At 44.2% G+C, this 21,842-nt stretch overlaps 1 protein-coding gene across 4 annotated transcripts in view; it reads right to left on the bottom strand.

The window, feature by feature from the left end:
• ARHGAP6 (Rho GTPase activating protein 6) overlaps nt 1–21,842 on the bottom strand; it is a 326,136-nt gene that overhangs the window by 156,985 nt on the left and 147,309 nt on the right. Inside the window, exon 1 of one of the 4 annotated variants that reach the window (XM_048066884.2) lies at nt 5,515–5,815. The exons of 2 other annotated variants lie outside the window; for them this stretch is intronic. In XM_048066884.2, the coding sequence (XP_047922841.2) occupies nt 5,515–5,559 (45 nt within the window). In that variant the 5' untranslated portion in view covers nt 5,560–5,815. Of the gene's footprint in view, nt 1–5,514; nt 5,816–21,842 lie in introns of those variants that run through there. One more of the 4 variants, XM_048066881.2, reaches the window with a different exon arrangement.

Raw genomic sequence — 21,842 nt, 5'->3', positions numbered from 1 at the left:
CTCACAGCTCGACCACTCAGTGAGGAACAGAGGTAATGAACATGAGGGAAGGAAGTTCAAAGGTGTCCAAAGGACTCCATGAAACAGGTTGTTTCTTAGGTTATATATATTTTTTGAAATTTATATTCTAAAAAAAATGATGTTATGAAGAGCTGTGACCATCACAAATACTTTACTATTTTTATGCCACTGGAAATGAACATTACTAGCAAGTCACCTCCTTCTTCACAGCACTATACAAAGACAATAGCATATAAGAAGTAACTGATGGACAAAAGAAATAAAAGGAGAACCAACTATTAAAGAAAATCTGTGACCCCAGTCATCTTCCATTTACACAGTTTCACTCTTCGGGCTGAAAGAAATGTAAAAAGCCATGTGCACATTTCCTAAAGGTTCTGGGAAACAGAACTGAAATACAAAACATCAGTCTGGGAGGGAAATACTGACCCCTCAGAGTCTAACATTTTTACTTTAAGGGTAGTTCTGTATCAGACCACCTTCACATCTGAGTGTCTCCTAAAGATAAGCACGAGTTTCCACATGCCAGCTCTTTTAGGAAGAGAAGCATTACCATGTAAAAGTGCCCCGTTCAAAATCACCAAAAAAGGACGTGACGGAGACTGAAATTCTCAGTCCTCCTCTTGCACTTTATCTGCACGGCTGTCCCTCCTTCCACGATGGCACAAGTTGCTGGGTTTGGCCACAGGTGACCTTGCTGCTGTCACAGACTCCCTCAGTGTCATGAGGATGAAATCTCATTCATGCAGGAGCTTTCTGAAGGACGATTGCTGGTTGGTTATATCACCTCGGAGAGAAGTGTAATTGGTATAAATTATACCAGGGAAGTGCACAGCCATATCAAAGCCAAAGGACCCTGCGCCTCTCTTAAGAAAAACCCTGAAGCTCAAGTCTCACATACTTTTATTAAACAGCATCTTTGTAAGTACTATTGCAAGAGCCATAACTGTGCTGCAGTGATGGATGATACTCAATAAGAACAGGCAGAGAAATGAAATGAAAGGGCAGCTTCACTGCCTGCCCGTACTAGGGATGAACACTTTCTCCGTGCTTCAGGACACCTCTGTCTCTTGTACGCGGGGACAGACTAACGGGGTCACATCAGCGCAACTCTGCATCTGACCTAACGCCTAGCACCTTGGCAAATGCAACCTGCACTGGTCCCCATCTTTTCTCCCCCCCACACAATAGAAAGGCAATTTATATACAAGTATGCATGGAGAGCCCCGGGAATACATTAAGAGTTCAAGCACTGTAAAAAAAAAAAAAAAGTCAGAATCTGAATTGAAATCTACTTTTTGCAACTTCCTAAAAGCCTGTGATACACATGAGAGCTCTCTGTGTCTTCTCCTCCTCTCATCCTGACTGCTTGGTGTTAACTCACTGCACTTTGCATGGTTGATAGAAGCTGGCTGGAGGTACTTCAGAGTCCATCAATCCCAGTCAAAGCTTGGCCTTGGTGTTCTCTACTGAGCGACAAATAGCACTCGTTTCCTATGTTTATATATGTTCTTTAGAGATTAGCAATAAAACGCTTTCAAATGATTACACTTTTACAACATGAATCATCACTGCCAATGAGAATTTCACCCAAAGGAAGAACAAAGGATTGGGCTCAACAGTGATCACAAATAATATTCCTTCAGCAAAAAGCCCCACACACACATAGTCAGTGCAAGTCCCTGACAAATAAAATCCAAGAGCGGGATGCCAGAAATTTGAACATTTAACCATTCCTCTCCTGCAAACTGCCTCTTTTGTAACTTGCTTATCTGATCAAGACAGAAGCATTCTTCACAGTTTCCTAATTTGAAAAACACCTACAGAGTGATTTAATTTTTTTTTTTTTTAACTAGTTACCACTGCCTTTGAGTACTCAGAGTATTAGAAAATAATGCAGCTGCCTCCTACAAAGGAGAGACATTTAGCTTTAAGAGTCTGGTGGGCAAGAACCTACTCTGATGCCGAGCGCAGGCTGATTCCCACAGCCTCAACAAGACCGACCACACGAGTACGGCGCAGTTGGCCTGCACAGGCGCTGTTGGCCTCCCAGCCTGCTCGTTCTTGCACAGCTTCCCCTGGGGGGCCTATGGGGAACAGAGGGAGATCAGGCAAATGGCTTCAGTGATGGGAGCCTGCTCACAGAAGCCCTTTACTAGAATGGCCACCCAGCTTCTTCTCATAACGCCAGCGGTGGGGAGAGAATCCGGGATGCTTCAAGGAAAGAAAACAGCTGGGAACAGCCTGCAACCATGAGGATAACTTGTGCAGCCTCAAGCCAGTTCCCCAAGGGCCCAGTTGAAAGGACGGGCCAGGATCAGGCCAGACAAGTGATCCTGGCAAGTTTCATTCAGCCTTGGGGCGGCTGAGTATGTTGCTTTAAAGAAAATAAAGAAGTTGATGTAATTAGTCCTGCAAGATTAATTTCCTGAAGGATTTACTATCACCGCTGTAATAAATGCGGTCTGCTTGTGGCACATAATTGGTGTTAAAATCAGAGTGGCTGAAAGCTCAAGTCATCAGGCAATGTGTCTTGAAATCAGAAATGCAAACAACTCTTTTAAAGCAGATTTTTGCAAAAGGCAACCAAATCCACAGGAGGATGTCAGCACTCGGGTCCTCCTCACAAAGGGAGCTTTCCAGTTCTAGCTTATGGTTTCAAAGTGTCCCCGTCAATCTCAGTGCTGAACTTTTAATTATTCTGTAAACTAATTTTGTTACAAATAACTATTAGCATCACTACAACTAGACTATGGGAGGAACACATCTATTACCTTCTTTTTACTCCCCTCTATGCTCTCGTAAGCATTTTGTGGTTCACCACTGTCATAGTTGCCCTTGCAAACTTGTTTCTTCTGTTTTCTGCATCCTTCCACCCAGACTGAAAGATTTCAGGTGGTAAAAACGAGCAGAACATCTGCCCACCTTACCAGCAAAGGGCCAACTGCACGCAACAGGACAAGCCAATGCCCTGAATACTACTGAAGGCAGGGAAAAATCCTTCTCTTCCCAAATCACTCAATGGGATGACATCCAAACTGGAGGTGACCTTAAGCCACCTCGCACTCGTGCCCTTCAGGGACCCAGATGTCCCCTCTCTCCAGTGAGTGGCAGAGCTCGAGCTGGCAGATGTCCTGGTCTCCCTCTCCAAGCAAGAGCCTTGCCTCGGCTCCAGATGAAGCCCTGCCATACCCCGCGGGGCACGGCAGCCGCTCCAAAGCCCTGCTCCTCTCTTTCTTCCCTGGCGAAAGATGGACAGAGTTCCCCTGCCAGGGCAAACATCCCCTCCCTTGAGGGAAATCCCTTCTGGTAAATACTGGAAGACAAAACATGATTGAAGATGCTATATCGAGATTCAGATGGCTATATCCAAACCAGACCGTACTTCAAGCTTCCCGCTTCGGCCCACTGAGAGGTTTCTTGTGCAACCCCGGGGCTATTTTTAGTCATTTGTGCAAAAAACTACATTTTGAATTACCAATGGATCTCTCTAAGTATAATATTGCTTTCTGATGTTTTAGCCAAAATATGCAAAGCACTTTTCCCTGTAGCCGCTTCTAAGATTAAAAAAACACATACGAATTTAGGAACTAATTGGAAGGCATCTCATGTCAGGAAGATGGCCATCCCTCTTCACTTCATGGAGTCATTTGAAAAATGTTTCCGGAACATTTGGAGATCTTAATATCAGTCAGATATCACAATTCTGAGAACAGCTTAAAAATCAGACTGAATTCAGCAGAGAACAGAGGATGATTAATCAGGAAGTAGAATTAAGCCAGGCCTAAAAACTATCGGGTATGGCTTAGGCAGGCAACATACAGCAAGAATGAGATATCATTTAAGCTTTCTACAAGTATTCATAAAAATACTACATAGAACTGAAATACTAAAGCAGATGCTTCTTTACATACCTTCGTGGAAATCATGAAATTTTAATTATCAGTCCTAAAAAGCAGAAGAACAGCCCTCCACATTAATCACTATAATTTTTTCTGTCAATAAATTAATTGCTATTAAATACTATAACAGTGCATAATTTTTATTTCACAGTTATCAAAACAATCCAAGAACGTGATTTGCAGCTAGACCATGTAATTACCCAAAGTTAACAAGAACGACACTAAGTTACAGCTAAGCAGCAATTACAAAGGCCTCAATCCAACAAAGCTCTAAATTCTTAGCTTATCTTCAGGTCAACAGGCAGTTGATTTCAATTAGGCTACTCACAGACAACGCCAAGCATGTGCGTGGATTTACACACAGCATCTAGGTCCACGCTCTCTAAACAAAGCAGTAACATCGCCTGCAAAATTCGCTGATCTCATAAGTGCTATGAATCATGTTATTATTAAAATATTAGTATATTTTTAAAATGTAAACATACTTTATTGTAGAATAGCAGTAGTTTAAAATATTCAAAGGGTTCTTTGGAACACATTTTCCCCTTGTCTGTAGTAGGGAATGTTCTTGGATTGCTGTACAGCAGTGGTTTTTGCAACGGTGGTGACGGCCACCCGAAGCAGCTGGCCGTCCTGCTTCTTGCTTTGCATGACTGCTCACAAGAAAAGGGACTGACACCCAACGGCCAGCAGCAATAACATGTTTGCAGCTCATAGATGATGGTAGAGTGACAAGCGCATCCACAGGAAGCAATAAAAGTTTCAGAGCTAGCATGTGATGGAGCTGTTACGGGTCTACCACGTGCCTAAATACGAACGGGGCCCTTATCCTCCTAAAAGGAGATTCCTATTAATTGGATAAGGAGTTTCCCAGCGCAATCACTGCCACTACTCACACGGGATGCAAAAGTTATTTGCTTGCAGACCGCCGCAGACAGCCCACCGCCACCTCTGGAAGCTGCAGCGCTACCCGGGTGGCTGAGCGCTGTGTGGGTGTGCCGGCATCCCAAACGCAAGACGTTACCAAAAGGGAAAAAGAGCGAAAAACCCACAACCCGCTGGCGCTCCGGGGTGCTGACACGAGGTTTAAGGGACAACACAACTAAGGGGATAGCCCCGTTTAAGGCACCGGGGACTGCAGCGCTCGGGACGGCCCGGAGGAGCCGGGAGCAGACTTGGGGGGGGCTGCTGGTGGCTCCCCGGGCCCCCCGGGCACTCGCCACACGCCCCGGGGCGAGCAGCGGGGTGGCCGCACAGCCCGCACGCCTCTGCCCGCGCCGCCGCGTATTTACGAGGCGGGCAGAGGCAGACGGGTGTTTGCAGGCGGCTTTTTTTTTTTGCCCTTTTTTTTTTTTTCCTCCCCCCTCTGCCCGAGCAACCGAGAAAATGCTCCTAATAAGGCCAGCAGAAAGGAAGTGGCTTCTCAGCAGCACAAGCCCCAGCGAAGGAAATAACAGCACCGGCTGCTCGCACCCCGGGCCCCCCACACCAAGGGGGCGAGAGGCTCCGCTCCGCACAGGGGCCAGCAGCCGCCAGCCCCCCTATAAACCCCCAAATCCCCCCCCCAAAATCCCCCCTGCCCGGCACTCACCGCGTAGCGCAGCGCCGGCTTCTCGCCGAACACCGAGTCCCCCATGGGGCCGGGGGGCGATGGGGGGGGACCCGGGGGGGCCGCTCTGTCCTCGGGCCGAGGGGCTCCGCTCCGCTCCCCTCGGGGCTCCGGCAGCGCCCGCCCCGCTCCGCCCCGCCGCGGGAGCCGGCAGCCCCTCGGAGGAGGAGGAGGAGGAGGAGGAGGAAGAAGAGGAGGAGGAGGAGGAGGAGCGGTGCTTTCGGCCCTCCCGCCGCCCCGCCCGGCCGCACCTGCGGGGCTGCCCCGCCGCCACCCGCCCCAAAGCGTCCCGGCGGTCACCCCGAGGGCTGGGGATGAAGCTGCCGGCTGGTGGTGTCTGCGGTGCGGTGCGGTCTGCCCGCCCTCCCAGCAGATGTCTTCTGTGAGGTGTGGCTGGGGAGGGCTGGCTCGCCACCCAGCTTTGAGAAGTGGAGCCCTGTTTCATGGTACATTCGTTCTTTTACACGCGTGTGTGTGCACCGACCGGGGAAGGGGAATCGAGTCCTGCAGGCAGCACAAAATCGTGTTCTGCCCTGCCGTAACTCGGAGCGGCTCGCCTCGGGAGGCTGTGGCATCTCCAGCAATGGCAGCGTTAAAACCCTTGCTCAGAAATGACCGAAGCAGGGAGACCCGTCCTAAGGGACGGGCTAGATGCTTTCCTGAGGCCTCTTCCATCTTTTGAACCAGTTTTTCTAACGCTTTGCAGAAATCTGTATTACCGGTAACTCCCCCAGTTACCGTGAGTTTTTCCCTAAGGAAATGATGGATGCGAAATCAATGAGCTTTACTGGTTTTGACTTATCATCTAGGCAAACGTTACCAGTGCATTGCAATACCTATAAACAAAAGTAATATTCTTGGGGAAAAAAAAAAAAAGAAAAAGTTTGTGTGTGAACATTTTTGCAAAACAGCTCAGAATACACACTGGAAAGATAGATCAGCCAAGCCAATGTTTCTCTGCTCTACTGATTATGTACGTCCAGTTATGGATCTTCTATGGATCTTAATTCCTATTGCACAGCAAAACATCCTTAAGGGTTCCCATGGTTAGGGAGGTAATTCTCAGCTAACTTTGGCTCAGGCAAAGCACTGAATATCTGCGTTTACCCATAAAATCCATTTTTGTCTCTCAAGCTGTGCTACTGCCCTTCCAGGAAAATGAGGCTGGGTAGGTATTTGAACAATTGCAGGGAATGCATCAGAAAGCAGTACCCAACAGAAATAAATGTCACGTATCAAACATTTCAAATCACCAGGCTCTCCAAGCAGGCAGGCAAAAAATAATTTTAAAAAAGAAAGAAAGAAAGAAAAAAAAGAGCTGAGTGCTTGCTTTCCTCTTCTGAAGTTCTGCTTTTTATTTATTTGGGGGAGATGGTTTCATCCTGACAACACTACACGCCCTATGCTCTGTCTCCTAGTGTTCTTTTCCCTCTGCTCTGCAGCCACGACATTTGTCCACAGGAATCAGCAGAAAGCTGATGAACGAGGTTAGGGAGAGGCATATAGTATTTCTACCCTCGAGCTCTATAGCATCACCACCTTTTTAGCCATACCTCCCGACAATGGTCAACACAAAAGGAAATGCTAAACATCAAAAAAAAAAATAATGTTAGGATTAAAACATGGGGCATGTATTTCAGTAAATACCCCAAAGTGAAAAAAATAATAACATATGGAGAAGAGACCAGAAATCCACAAGTAGAAGGTAGAGAAGAAAAAGCCTAGCAAAGGAAGAGATGCAGAATTTAGAGGAAATAGAGCAGTTTAGGAAAAGGCAAAAAAACTAAGAGCAGGAAGATTAAGACTGCCCCAGAAGAGGCCAGCTAGAGGAGAGGTTTTGCAGGCTGAACTCGTCTGCCTGGGCAGTTTACTGTCACCAGGAAGGAGAGCCCGGCTCGGTGACCCTCTCCATCCCCCCGCACCAGGCTGCGTCCTGCCACTGCCTCCCCTCCCTCAGCTTCGGGGCTTGTTGCAAACTAATGCAGCAAACTGCACGTTCCTCCCGTGCAGCAGGCTGAATCAGCTCGCCGAGGGAGGAGATGAGTGCCAGAGCTGGCACAAAGGAAAGCACGAGCTTGTCTCGTTGGGAGCAGGATACCGGGGGCAGAAGAGGAGCATGCATGGAAGTACCTTTTCAACTCCGACAGGTTTTTACAGCAGCATAGCTAGGACTGAAAATAAAGAGTATGCAAACAGAAGAAATAAGTAGAACTTCGTACAATGACAAGCTAAGAGTTGTGGGACAAAACTTAGCAGTTCCAGGGAGGGCTGTCAACCCGGAAAGGTGTGACTTCACGAGATGTAGGTTTTCTATCCTCACAATACAAAAAACAGGGAGAAAAGATTTTTTAAGTATTTCCATTCAGAGAATCATATAGGATTTGGTAAGTTGCAGGTATCAGAAATGTGAAAGTGCAGTTCAACATTCTTCTACACCTAGTAACAAATTTTAAAGCTAGTTACTAATTGCCGAAGGTGTTTTCAAAGGCCAGACCTTAAAACAAAAGCTTTCTGGATTTTTAAAGCAAGATGTGGCTGTGAGTAACAAGTTAGCTTATATTGTATTTATCATGGCCAGGGAGTTTACCTGACTTCAAATTTCACAGGATTTGTAACACAGCCCTGATCTGCAATGAGGAGTAACAGGCTGGGCTGTGCTACTCAGCAGCTTGCTATCATCTGTCCCTATTTTAAGCCATTTAGTTACTAGGATTAACACGCTGATCTTTCACAGCAGTTTGAGCTAATTTTTCCCTTTTCACATTCCTTCCTTTTTCACATTGGTATATGCTCCATCCCTGGTGTTCCTTCCAAATCGCCTTCTTCCTTTATTTACTTGATAATGGGTACCCAATGAATGCATGCAACTCACTTTGGAAAGTGTAAGCCTTCTAGTTCAGCTTCTCTTAATAGGTCTTACAAAACATACTCCTGTACACTTACCTCCAAGGATACTCAATCAAGAAAAAACTATGTAAGCCAGAAAAAACAAACAAACAAACAAACAAAAAAAAAACAGTAAACAAGTTTAAATCCCTTCTGTTGCATGAGCTACTGTGATACTGTTTTTGTTTGTTTTTGTATTTTCTATAATTCAATTTTGGTTGTTTCCTATGCTGCTTTAAGAAGCTATAGTGTATGCTTTACACCTAAAAATACAGATTACAGTAAAAACTTCACTCCTTCTTTCCTATTTATCACTTATCATTGACAACAGAAAAAGAGGAATATACAATGTTTCAAATACAATTTAGTTGCTTCCATCTGGTAAATGAGTAGGTAATTGAATATCAGTGTGCTGATCATTGATGATGCCACTTTTTGTTTTTTTCAGTATTGTTCTGCAGACCAAGTGCTTTCTCCACTCTACTTGCTATAAAACAAAAGAAACCAGCTGTACAGTGTCAGACAGCACACAAGAATGAAACTGGGGAGAAGTGACTTCTCCAAAAGGACTCCTGGAACTAGTGACTCAAGCTGTCTGATGTCACATCAGATGAAGTACGGAAAAGTTTCCAAACCCACCCTGTTACGGGAAGGAAGCCAGCTTGGTCCTTACGGCAGAAATGGATTTGTCTCACCTAAATTTAAACATCTACAGTCTGCACCTCAGGTTATCACCCAAGTCTTTCCTACTCCATGGGAAGAAGCAAAGACATCTGACGGACAGTTTATGTCATTCCAAGCAGGCATCAAAAACTGGTCTGATAAATTGCTCCCTAGAAGCATCTGCTGCACTCGGCTGGGAGCCCACGACAAGTAGTGCAGATGTCTGCCCTTCAGGCATCCAGCGAGAGGAAGCCCACGCTGGGAGCTGCAAGGGATGGGGTCAGCCCTTAAATCTCACTTGAGGCTTTCAGAAAAGGTCTTAACAGTCTCACCACTTTGATTGTTTTTATTCCAGAAAGGAGGGGCGACAGCACTTACCTGGTGAACAAACTGTCCACTTCTTCAGGTGAGAAAGCTTCAAACGTGCATAAAGGTTTTGTTTTGTTCGACCTTTCTAATAGCATGTGAATGCAGTTTCCACGCAGAACTAGCTCCAAATCTGGAAAAGACTTGCCTCTGTGGCTGCTGAGCAAGCGCCAAGAGTGATACTGGCAGCACACTTCTTCCTTAGGGAATTAGCACTTTCCTTATTCTGGCTAAATGTTCATTTGGTCAGTTACAGTCTAAGTCTATTTCCCAAAAAGAAGAGAGAGGGAGGATGACAGACAAGTAAATCAAATGCATAATCATCCATTAACAAAAACTAGAAACTAAGGAATCAAAATTTAGAGATAATACACTGCAAAAATCCATTGTTCGTAACTAACTTTTTTTGTTGTTTTGAAAAAGTACTTATTTGCTACCTATCAAAATATGTTGATAGTTTCTCACCAGTTTGTAACAGAGCTAGGGGAAACAGTACTTAATGCCTGGGAAGAATGAAGTACCATCTCGCTCAAGATGCTTTTTCAGAGCGGTGACATGTATCTTCTTAGACAAAGGAAATCCTATTTAAAAGGAACTCGATTGCTGTAATTTTCTGGATGTCTGAAACCCCGTTATATGAGATCTAATGCCCTAGAAGAGCGTGACACCGTTACAGCTCCTAAGTCCTACAGCTGTCCAAGTGTTGCTCGTACCAGCAGAGAGGAAGCTGGAGCTTTATTCCTAGGGAGTCAATACAAAGCAGCCTGTGTTCCCCAAACACAAACCCTCAGCTTGTGCTTGCACCAGGTGGTACAAGCAGAGAGGAACTGTACCCTGTGCACACCCACATCGTGCTCCTGCACTCTCCGAGTCTTTAAAGCCCGAGAGAGGAAACCAGGCTCCAGATTATTAATTCAAACCTGCAGACTGTGCTGTGCGGAGGGGCAGGAGCAGCATTTTTTCTTAGGAATGGCAACACTAAGCGTCTTAGGAAGACCCTCCCCTCACTCCACTCTTCCCCACACCCTGCCCTTGCGGCCAGCCGGTGCTAATGTCGCCTGACGGCACCATCTGGGAAGCAGCAGCAGCAACACACGGAACAGCCCCCGGGGAAGGTGACACTCAAGACAACCTGCCCCAGGGTCAGAAACAGATTTCCTGGTAAGCATTCAGAATAAGAGATGGACAACTCACCCAGAAATCCCAAGCGAAATCCTTTCCCTGATGGAAGTGTGCTATCCAGGACACTACCAGTTAGCACTGATGGCACTGCCACCGGAATTTCACTCAGGCGTTTCATTCTAGTTGCCACATTCCTAATTTTTTCATCTAATAATTCACTCTACTCTTTAATTTCTAAGTCACAGAAGGATGTTCTGTATGTGATACTGCACATCACTGCACCACCGGTTATCAGCAGTTTGGCAAAGAGGTTTAATCTAAGATTCACATCTCATAAGAAATTACATTCCTTATGTTTGCACATTGTTCTCCGCCTCTAGCATCAGTGAAAATTCATGATGACATCTTTAAATTAAAACTCCAAACTAGAAACTTGTAAATCAAATCTATGACCCTATCACATAGCATAAAATAGTTTTTCAACAAAGATTAGAATTTACTCTCTGCAGGTTGCTGTAATTCATTCAGTTTTTAAAGCTGCAGAAGAAACTAACAGTGATCCCTCCATCATCTTTTTTCTTCCCTCAAAGGCTGCAATTTAAATAAATGGGACCGCTCACTGCTTCATGTGAAGATTAATGACAGAGTTTCAGACCTAATTTTTTTTATTTCTTGGTTTTCCTTGTTGATGGAACAAGCTAAAAAGGCAGACAGGGATATGGTGAAAAAAATAAAAGGGGTGAGGGGGCAGGACAAAATGCAAAATGGAAGCAAACGCGACTCCTTGGTTTAGAGCTTCAAAACAGCTTAAAGACCTTAAACATACAAATCAAAAACCTCAGGAAAGTCTCATCTCTGTAGATGACATACATCTGGGAAAACAACAGCTAGCTGGGAGATTTTTCTAGTTGCTGAAAGTGGGCAGATCTCCATGTATTTCCTTCCTTGTTTATCTCCTTGTGACTCACGTTCACCATAAACTGCACCACTGGGCTGAGCTCTCACTATCAATTACTCTTCTACCTAAAATGTGTTTTGAGAACTGCAGAGGGAGAAAAGCACAATTTTGTTCCATTACATACGAATTTTGCAGAAATTGCAGCTATACAAGAAAAATAGAAAACACTAACTTGAAACAAATCGGCTCCAGATACATGATTAGCCCTCTGACTAGAAATAGAAATGCTTATCAGCAAATGACAGAAGCATGGGCTTCTATCTAAATTTGCCATATGGATATTTGATGGGAATTTGGGAAAGGGAATGGTTCTGTCACACACCTAAAGTTTACTCAGTATTATTTTGTGGACAGTACAGTATTGCTAAAATCCACTTGGTGTGCAGAGTAATAATTAGAGAACAAACTTTCCCAAGAAGTAACGCAACTACTGTACAGTTTGTTTTAATGTCATAATTCATAAATCACTTTTACAGTGTAAAAGTAATTATTTCAAGACTGAAATAAGACCAAACCTCTTGTGACCAACAACAACAATAATATTCATAACGTTAACAAACCTCTTCAAATGAAGTCAATAGGTTTCAGGCTATATGTGAAGTGGTTACAAATGTCAAGTTTTTGCAATAGTCAATAATTTGGGGATCATGTAAGCAGATGGACTTGGCGTCTTTGAGTTCTGGATTTCAGCTGTAAATCAGAGGCAGGGTATTATTCATAGCATTCACAGGAGCTGGCTGAAAGAGCTAATTTTCTAGCTGATAAGGAACGTCGCTTTCCAAAATCCAACTTTCATCTGATTGAGACTAAAGCCAACATCTTGAAATTTCTTGTGAACTGCGTAAATTCTTACGCTTTTTTTGAGCCAGAAAAAGACAAATCGCGAAGTACTCTGCTTGGGTACCACCACCGCAGCTGTTCGCAGTGAGCCTGACAAACCCCCCACCCCTTTTCTCTGAGCCCTTGGGGAGCTGCCACACAAACCACTCTGGAGTGACAGCCCCCGGGACGCACCCAAGGACATCTCAGCACCAGGGCAGGGAGCCTGGGAAGCCAGCGAACCAGCCTGGGAACCGCTGAGGAATTAGGATGTGCCACAGCGCGGTGAAGCCCTGAGGTCTTGGCACTGGCACACAGCACGGCAGGGCCATCTCTGGCCGTGCCAAGCCCTGGCAGCCAGCCTGTCCTGCAGCCCGACCTACAGCCCGGGAGCCTGGAGTGGAGTAATGCCAGGCAGCCTGTATTAGGAATGGGAAAATGAGATTTTGGGTATCACCGGGTCTTGGTCTGGATCACCGGACAGACTTATCCAAAGATATGCATCCTGAGTCAGCCCCAGGCCTTCTGCTGTGGGACAGCCCTGAAGGACTTTCTCACAGTCGTAAACCCAGAGACTCTGCTCAGCCTGCTTGTAACCCAGGGTTAGTTTTCTTGGATTCCTGAGAAGTGGATTCAAGGAGTTACAAATGAAATATCTGAAAGCCAGCAAATGGGCTCTTTCCACTGCAGCAAATTTCTATCCATTATTGTGATTAATGGCTTTTGAAACATCTGCTCTTTTGTATTTATAAAATGGAATCACATGCAATAGCCTCACACTGTGAGCTCCTCATGAAGTATTTTGCACTTGTATATATGGCTGTCCACCACATCAATGATGAATAATTTTATCATGTGCTCTAGCAATCACATTCACTGTCTGGTTTTGCTCTGAAGAACAGGTATGGTTGCAATTTCAATATATGGATTTCTGAGGACTTCAATCAGCAAGTAGTTTTATTTGAGCATCGTTCTTCCTGGCTATAAGTCCATCTTTGTTTTTACCTTGCGGCTGCAGAAGCATCAAAGCAGATTTACTTTCTGGTAAGAAACTTCAATCACCTAATGATTCAGGCATTCCCCTGACCTGCCATGACAAGTGAGAGAGAACGTGAGGGAACTGACTTCAGCACTCCAAGGACAGATGGGAAAACGCAGAATCTTAAACACTTTGGGTGACTCTTACCCTCACTGTAAAAACACTCTAAAGCAGGTAAGAAAAACAAAAACAAAAAACAAACAAACAAAAAAACCCACACAAAAACCAACCAACCAAACAAACAAAACACAAACAAGCAAACAAACAAAACAAAACAAAACAAAATTGTATAAGGGTTCCAGCTGGGATTCACCTTCAGGCTCAGATACCTATGTGTAGGTGTCTATGCATGAATTAGGTGTCTTGGTCCCCATATAGCCACTGAAGGCCTAGTCTTTAGAGACAGGAGAGTTGAAAAAGCTAGAGGAATGTCATTCTAAAGCAGACCCCATGTTTGATCCCTTGAATAGAATTCCAGACACAACTCATGGGCAGACTACACATGCCTACCTGTAGAAGCTACCATTGTAGATATGTGCATGCGCAGACCCCTACAACAGGTCTCTGAGCTACCCAAGGTAACAAATGACTATCTTAAATATCTTTCTTCAGCTGGCTGGGTAGCTTGTTTCAATGGCCATGTGTTCCCAAAATGCAAACCAAAATGCATGTGGGTTGGAGTTTGGGGAAGAGATGCTTGCAAGAAGGCCCCTCTTACATGGTCAGGTAAAAGGGATTAATCCCTTACCCTAGAGGACTCAGGTACCAATCCAGTACTGTGCAGTGCACATTGCTGAAAACATAGAGCAGTAAATACACTGCAAAAGGTGCATTTGTTGCACTTCTACTCTCTCCTGCATCAGTTGTGATGGCCATTGAATCAGACTTTACTACTATGGCATGTCATTCCCAGGAATTAAAACTCAGGCCAAAAGTGATGCAAACTGAAGTGTTACAGTACGTTAGTGCTAACAACTGCCTCCCATTTGTATTCAGTGAAAGGCTAAATCACCAAGGACTTGGGTGTCTCATTCTCACTGTTACCTGGAAACTAGAACCCTGAGCGCACGCACTGTTGAAAAAGTGATTTAAAAAAGGGAACAGAAACACGAAAGCATGATTCATATAAGAAATACACCATCACCTAAGCACAGTTTCTCTACTTGCAGAACCGTACTGTTTTAAACTGCGTGATCCTTTACTGCTGTATGAACACTGAATCCCTCCTGGCTTGGATGTAGTTATTCCTGTGTATCCCAAACTGGGGCTTTTCCCTTTGCAGGGATGGGAGGGAGGTGAAAACAGGGCACAGCCCGCAGGCTCCTGGGTCTGGAGGTAGCATAGCCGCAGCACTGAGCAATGACACTTTCTGCTAATCTGGGAGGGGAAGATTCCCCTGGGCAAAATAGCTTGGGAAATGCTGGGTTGTATAAAAGAGCTGGCCGGTTCTCAAGCAATTGTTTTGGAAAAAGGTAAACTATGAATTGAAAGCACCACAGCTATTCCTAAGGAATCCCACACGAGCCTGCTGTCATTGGGCAGTCAGGACGCCTAGCTCCTTTGTAGTTAAATTCTTCTCTGGTGACTTGCTCTGCTTTAACTGTCCTGGTGGCACTCCCTCTTGGAAAGCCTTGGAAAGCTTCCTTCTGATCCACTGCAGTTTTACTCTGTCTTGAATCTGTTGTAATACTGATGAAGACGAAGCTGACACAGGGGAAAGCTGGAGTAATGCAGCAGTGAATCAGAGCCGTGCTCTTTTTTCCCCTTGTTGCTCTTCTGCCTTGACTGAAAAGTTCAAGGGGAAAGAAATTGTGGAAGTGGCTCTGCATGTGATTTGTGCCCCTAAGCAGAGCCAGAAAGCTGTGAGCCAAGTGCCAGGCTGAATCTCGAGACTTACTGTTTGTATTGATGCTAGCTGCAGGAGTTTAAGACCACTTCTCCCCACACAGCAGCTGGGAGGTATCAGAGCACTTGCGAGTATCCACCCATTCACCTCCAGCTAGACCAAGTAGCTACAGATTTTGAAAACACCACAGAGTCCTAAGGAAAAGGAATTCATCCACGTAGGACAAAGATTTTAAGCTGTTTACAGCCTTCTGGTCTCTAACGTTTATTACTCCCCCCATAAAGTCTGCCTCCATCTGCGGTATCTTGCAGTGACAGAGTTAATGAAAATCCAAGAGGCATTCCAAGGATAGCAATGCAGAATGAGAGCAACCTCAGCATTGTTTTGTTAAGATCTCAAATTGCCAATACGGCAAAATGAAGTAATGTGCTCTGTCAACATGTAGTATGCTCTATAAATGGGATCACTTGTTCATCTCTTAGTAAAACATGCAGAAAAGCACTATTTGATCAGTCTTAGAGCAGCTGACTGCTGGCTTTAACTTCTTCCTTAGGACTTATTCAAAGCATGAAACTGCTGAAAGTCTCCAGTGAGCAAAAAAAGACAAAAGTATCTCCAAAATGTAATTAAACATATTACCAAATAGACCTCTCTTTATGTGATCAGTCTCGAGCTAGTATGTCTTTATCAGTGAAATTAAAACAGAAGTTAGCTAAAGCACCAAACTGATTTCAGCTAAAACTGAAAATTGATTTCCATGGTTTTCAGTATTAATTTATAAAAACGTTATATCTTTTTACAAACAAAAGATAACTTTATTAGTTAACTTGGAAACCTCAGACAGTTTTCATACATTTATAGACAGCTTCCAGATTGAATTTTGCTGATCCAGGCTTCTTAGGTGGAGTTTATGGAGCCAGACTTGTCATATGAGCTATTTCTATAAGCCCCAGGTAAATACACACAGGGTTCGCGTTGTTAGAGAAAGTGTTTTTTTCTCTTCTAGAAAAAATTAAGCTAATCTTAAGTAAAGACAAAAGTTCATTCAGTACATTTTGTATTTGTTGTTTTTGATCCATTTTGGGAAGCATTTTTCCTTCCACAGATCTACACTGCCCTTGCCGCTTTAACTCCTTCATTTCTTTTACCATGCTCTGCTTCAATGTCTGATACTCTCTGTTCTATGAGCTAGAAACAGCTGAATGGCACAGCTGGAGGAAAAGAAACACAGGGTTCGGGTATTTCATTCTCCTTCTTCCCCAACAGTAGCCCTCATGCCTTCCCTTTCCTACATACCTGCTTTAACCCAACACTCACGTGAAGTTGGACCTGTATTGCAAAGTCCACTTAGAAACATGAGTTTTCATTCATGTAGCTGAAGTCCTGATGTGGATATTGCAAACTCAATAGCCCGTGGAATGCCTCTTCATTTAAGATTTCAGTTTACTGATTATATTTCAATTAAATGTCATACAAAAAATTACCCATAAAACTCAGGTGGATGTACCCAAAGACAGATATGAAAGCCAGGAATCAAAGGATCTGTAGCTTCTCCTTTAGGTACATACGTGCCAGGTTGCAAGATAGGAAAATGACCCTCCCTCATTTTCACCTATATCATCTCTCCATTTTCTCTCCACCTCTCCATCTTACATAACATTGGTATCTAAGCTGAAATTTGCAAAGCAATTCAATTTTCCATTTAATGATGATACAGTATACTTACTATAGGTAAAGGTTTGTTACTAGATTTGCTATATATTACAACAAAGGTGTGCACCCATAAATGGGAAAGAAATCTTCCTATGACACAGAGCGTGAAAAAAAGATAGCACAGGCAAATAACGAAGGTAGAAGAAATGGATATGGCAATACAGTAGGGATGACCAGATTTCTTGAACATTAACTGGAATGAACACCTTCATGTGACCCAGAGCTGTGAAACCTCAGGTGGCATGCCTTGGAGATAAAGTGGAAATGCCAGGAGCTCCCACTGCTTCTCTATGGGACAGCCCTACACTGCAGACAGTGGGGGGGGCCCAGCTGACCACTGCCTGAGCAATCCCTGCTGGCTTAGCTCTGCTCACGGCCAAGGATGCTGACCAGTTGTGCTAGCACAACTTCACTGCCAGCTGTACCATGAAATGATGGCACTTGAACTGCCCCATGAGGACTGAAGAGATCGGCTACAAGCCCACAAGAGACTCCAAAGACAAACACAGCAATGTTTGTGAGGAGAGACCCAGGAAGGTTTTCTGAGATGGAAAGGTAGTTTTCACTTTTTGCCGGTACTTGTGAGGAGGCAGGCAGCAGTATATTTGCTGCTGCTGTTGGTGCCCAGGCCTCGATGTTGTTCTACAGATGAGCACTCCAACAACGGACACAAATCAACAAAGTCATAGCTGAAAACTGTCTGCCCATGACAGGCTTCTCTGCTGGATCCAGCTGTACCAGCACAAGCAGTTCTCTCGTGATCGTGGGTGAATCATCACTGTCCTAACAGAAGTTACGGATCCCACGGGTCCATTGAAAAAAAATATATATATATGTTTGCACTGCCCCTTATTTCATTTTAAGCAAAAGCATCTTGGCCAGTTAGAATGCTTTACACTGGGGAAGTTGGCTTTAGTTGCAGAAGACTTGTTTGATGTCTTGCTTGAACCATAAGCAGCCAGCATTCACACACCCTGCTCTGTTGGTACGTCTGAGACCTACCAGCACAATGATGCAGTAATCAACAGATGGTTGCTGTGACCTGTTCCATCCACCTAGAGGGATCCAGAAGATGGTGCCTGTATATGTCTGTCTACCGTCTGGATTATTGTGACAAAAGAGATGATCCTAGGCTGGTGTAGTGACCCTGCCGAATTGTGAATGAATGAGCTTGGTATTGTCTTACTTTAATTCAAAATCATTGTGAAACATCCAAAGTGCAATAGAAACCTCTCTCGTACTCACAGAGTATTTAATCGCAGGCTGCTGACAGTGGCTGTGATTCAAGGTAGCAGCTAAGTACTCACATAACTTTGAGTATATTTGTAGTCCAAAAACTGTTCACATTTTTAAAGCTCTGCACATGCTTCAATCCTTGTCTAAATCTAAGTCAATTTGATTTTTTTTTTCTGTGATTCTTTACAAAGCATTATGGCAGTGTGGTGAATCCAGCGGTAACCCCTGGAAATGGTAACTCTAGGATTCTTCCTGCTTTAGGGGGAAAACTATGCCTGAACCAATGGCAGAGAAAGTTACAGACCTCTGAGTTCTCCAAGTTCTACCTATTTGCTGCCTCTAGGATGATCTCAGGTCCAGCTAAGGGTCTTGGATGGAGAAGCCATCTCTCAGGCACATTCCTTCAACTTGTTGGAAAGCTGTGGCAGAACTTCATGCAGGAAAAGCTTCCACTTTGCCTCCCCTGTCCCACTGGCATGACCTTTTATCAGTTCTTCAGGGTTCACCTCTTAAATACTATCCAATGAGCAAATGCTCTGCATTGTGAAGAGTGTAATCCCCCACTGCTGTAGCATACCAAATGCTGCAAGAAGTACCAGGGCACAAACCATGGTGTCCACTTGATGGTGGACATCACAATGTGCCAAAGGAACATACCAGTTCTGCTGCTTGAGAGCTGTCAAGACACACAGACCTCCACCCTACCATTTTCTGTGGGAATCCAACCAAAACAAATAGAGGGGGACTCTCAGCAGAAGGGAGGAGAGCACTCTGTGTGTACAGCAAACAAACAGCTACAGCCACTGATGTCCTCAGCCTCAACTGCAGCTGGACCATAGCATTCCTTAGGAGCACATACGTTACTCAAAGCCTTTTCTGTTTATTTTCTTAACTAAGCTTTGCAGCCTTTTTAAGTGGGGAAAGAGAGACTCAGACATTCCCCTCAGTTCTAAAAAATCAGATAAAATTTTGTGACTATATATAAGAGAAACCTCTATTAGAAGTTGCCTTTAAGGTTCTGTAAGGTCCAAGCTCTGGGGCTTTTTTAGCTGACTCAAAATCTTTTTGTGTTTTAACTGTCACTTTTAGTTTTGGATATTATTAAATGAGCATTATCATGATGGCAAAATTGGTAGTGTTTTAATTAAATAATATGATATATCTACAAAGGAAAGGAAATAGACTGAATCAATGTTCTTTTAATTTAAATTCAGAAGTTAAATCCAAATACCTAAGTAAACTTGACAGAAGCTGTCACTTTGTATGCAAGTGAATTTTTACTTCTTTTCTACGGCACTGGAACATAAAGACGCTGCCAATATGCGGAAAGCACCATGCATTATATAAAACAGCAGTGCATTGAAGCCTCATGTTGTAATGGAAAATCTAGGTTTAAGACCTGGAGAGCAATGATAGAGGGGAGGAAAAATGTAACTACCATTTGTGGCATAGTTGGTGGGATTTTTTTCCAAGTGAGGTCAGGGAAACACGTTGGATAACTACATTTACTAGGCTCCTCCTACACGAGCACAATAGAGACAAGCCTGTTGTTCTCAGTGCAGTTGATAAACTATGTTCTATTCAAAGTCAGGTGGCTATTGTCCCCATGTCACCGAGGATTGAACTTATCTTAGTGGATTACAGAAAACAAACAAGTTTCTCACTTAATGAGAAAGCCCTGAAAACCTATTGTAACTATGAGATACGTTGGACAAACAGCACTTGCCATATACTGCCCTGCTGATCTACGCTTCTCAAACACTGCTGCTGCTGAGAACCTGTGCAGACTCACGGTATGCTTAACCCATCCAGTGGTGAGATGTCACCAAAAGGAGTGGTTCTGCATCCCTCTGCTGCCCTCGTGTCCATCCACATGCTCCTCTTTCAGTGACTGTGTGGTAAGGCTGTTAATTGGAAGGAAAATTAATAGTGAATCAATTATCAAAATAGAGAAAGTTAAAAGGTGAATCAATTTTCTGTCAGATATCTCACCCTGAGGTCACTCAGCTGCTATACCTGATGCAGGGGAAGTAGGAGGAATTGTTGATTGCGGGTTGCCTCTCAAAAGTTGCCTACAATTAAGCTGAATAAATTAAACGTCTTGTGCAACTCAATTCACCCTCCTAAAACCCTGTACATTCAGCGCTTGTGACTCCTAAAAGAGGCAACATTAGTTGTTGTTTTCCCTTTGCACACGAGGACAGCTCCTATCAGCACTAGCAAGTGCTTTTCTGTGCAGCACATAACTCCGCTGTGGAATTCCCTGTCACAGCTGTGACAGCCAGGAGTGAAAATAGGTTCAAAAAAACAAACAGACAAGTTCCCAGACATCACTGGCTATCAAACAAAATTGCTTCAGCTATTGTCGAGTTCAAGAAGACTTTAAATCACTAACCAGCAGGAATGGGAACATATACTGTGTATCTCACACTTACTTCTTAATTCTTCTACTGTTTCTTTAATGACTGTTCCTGCCTACCACAGAAAACAGCATCACAGTGTTGAGGATCCTCTTGAACTCATCCAGTATGTGACTGCTTATATTAGCTGTACGTATATCTCCCAGGAGTTTGCCACCTTATCTATAAACAGTAAGACCCCTGAAGGAAAATGCAGCGCTATCATTAGCATTATCGTCATGTCACTAGCAAAGGTCTACAAATTCTAACTCCTCTAGGAACAGTTGCTCGCAAAATGAAGATTAAGGGGAGGTAAAAAGAGACCTATGAAGCAGAATGCTTTCAAACAGAAGTACAGAGAAGGAAAAATACATCGACATTTGCTTTTGGGCCAAAGAGAAAAAATGAAATCAGTAGAGATGTCATTTTTTACACAAAAAAAAAATAGGAATAAATATTTAAAAGAAACAGTGCTTTTTAAATGAATGCATTTCATATTTCAGATTTGATTTAAACTCCACCCGATGTACTAGCTTAAGCTTTTGTGTGAAGACTCAGATTTTGACGGATACAGTTTCTTTGCAGAGAAGGCTTTTAGGTGTCACTGAGATGGAAGGGATGTAATCGCAGGTCTTGGTACTGCTGTTCACCAGAGCCCCGATTTCACAGAGAATTAACCTGAATTTAGCTCTAGGAACTAGAACACCGTAAATAACAGATCCTCAAATTAAAGCAGGTGCTCAAGAGTCCTTTTGAAGAAGGATGCTTTCCTGAACTTGGGGCCAGGTGATTAGCATGGACCCAAGTCAGAAATACATGTTAAATGCACGAACGGGAAACGTGGTCCCTTAGTGGGCAGAAAACTGATGCGAGAAGAATCCCTGCAAGATGGCTCCTCTGAGTTTCATTCAAATTTACCCACGATGAGGAGAGGCAAGGTGTGGTGAAGCACCACTTGACACCTCCACCCTCCCAAAGCATCATCGGGTGCCCCAAGTCACTGCCATGCCCCGACCGCGGCCTCCCCGGGACACCTTCCCTCCAGGGAGTGCCACGCGCGGTGACACCGTGACAGGGCCAGGAGGAAAACAAAGCACAGGCCCTGCCACGGATTTGGCACCTGCGGCCAGCGGGGCGCACATATCAAAAGGGAAGGAGAAAGGCAGCCCTATATTTAGCCAAGAGACAGATAGGCTCTCTCAAGAAAAGCTTACTGCTTTGAAAGGTTAAAACAAAGCAAAACCCTCATCCACTCCCTCCGGG

This window comes from Anser cygnoides, chromosome 1, assembly GCF_040182565.1.
Source record: "Anser cygnoides isolate HZ-2024a breed goose chromosome 1, Taihu_goose_T2T_genome, whole genome shotgun sequence".
Lineage (NCBI taxonomy): Eukaryota > Metazoa > Chordata > Aves > Anseriformes > Anatidae > Anser > Anser cygnoides.
Note: the sequence above shows the minus strand (reverse complement) of the source record. Positions and strands in the feature narration are given on the sequence as shown.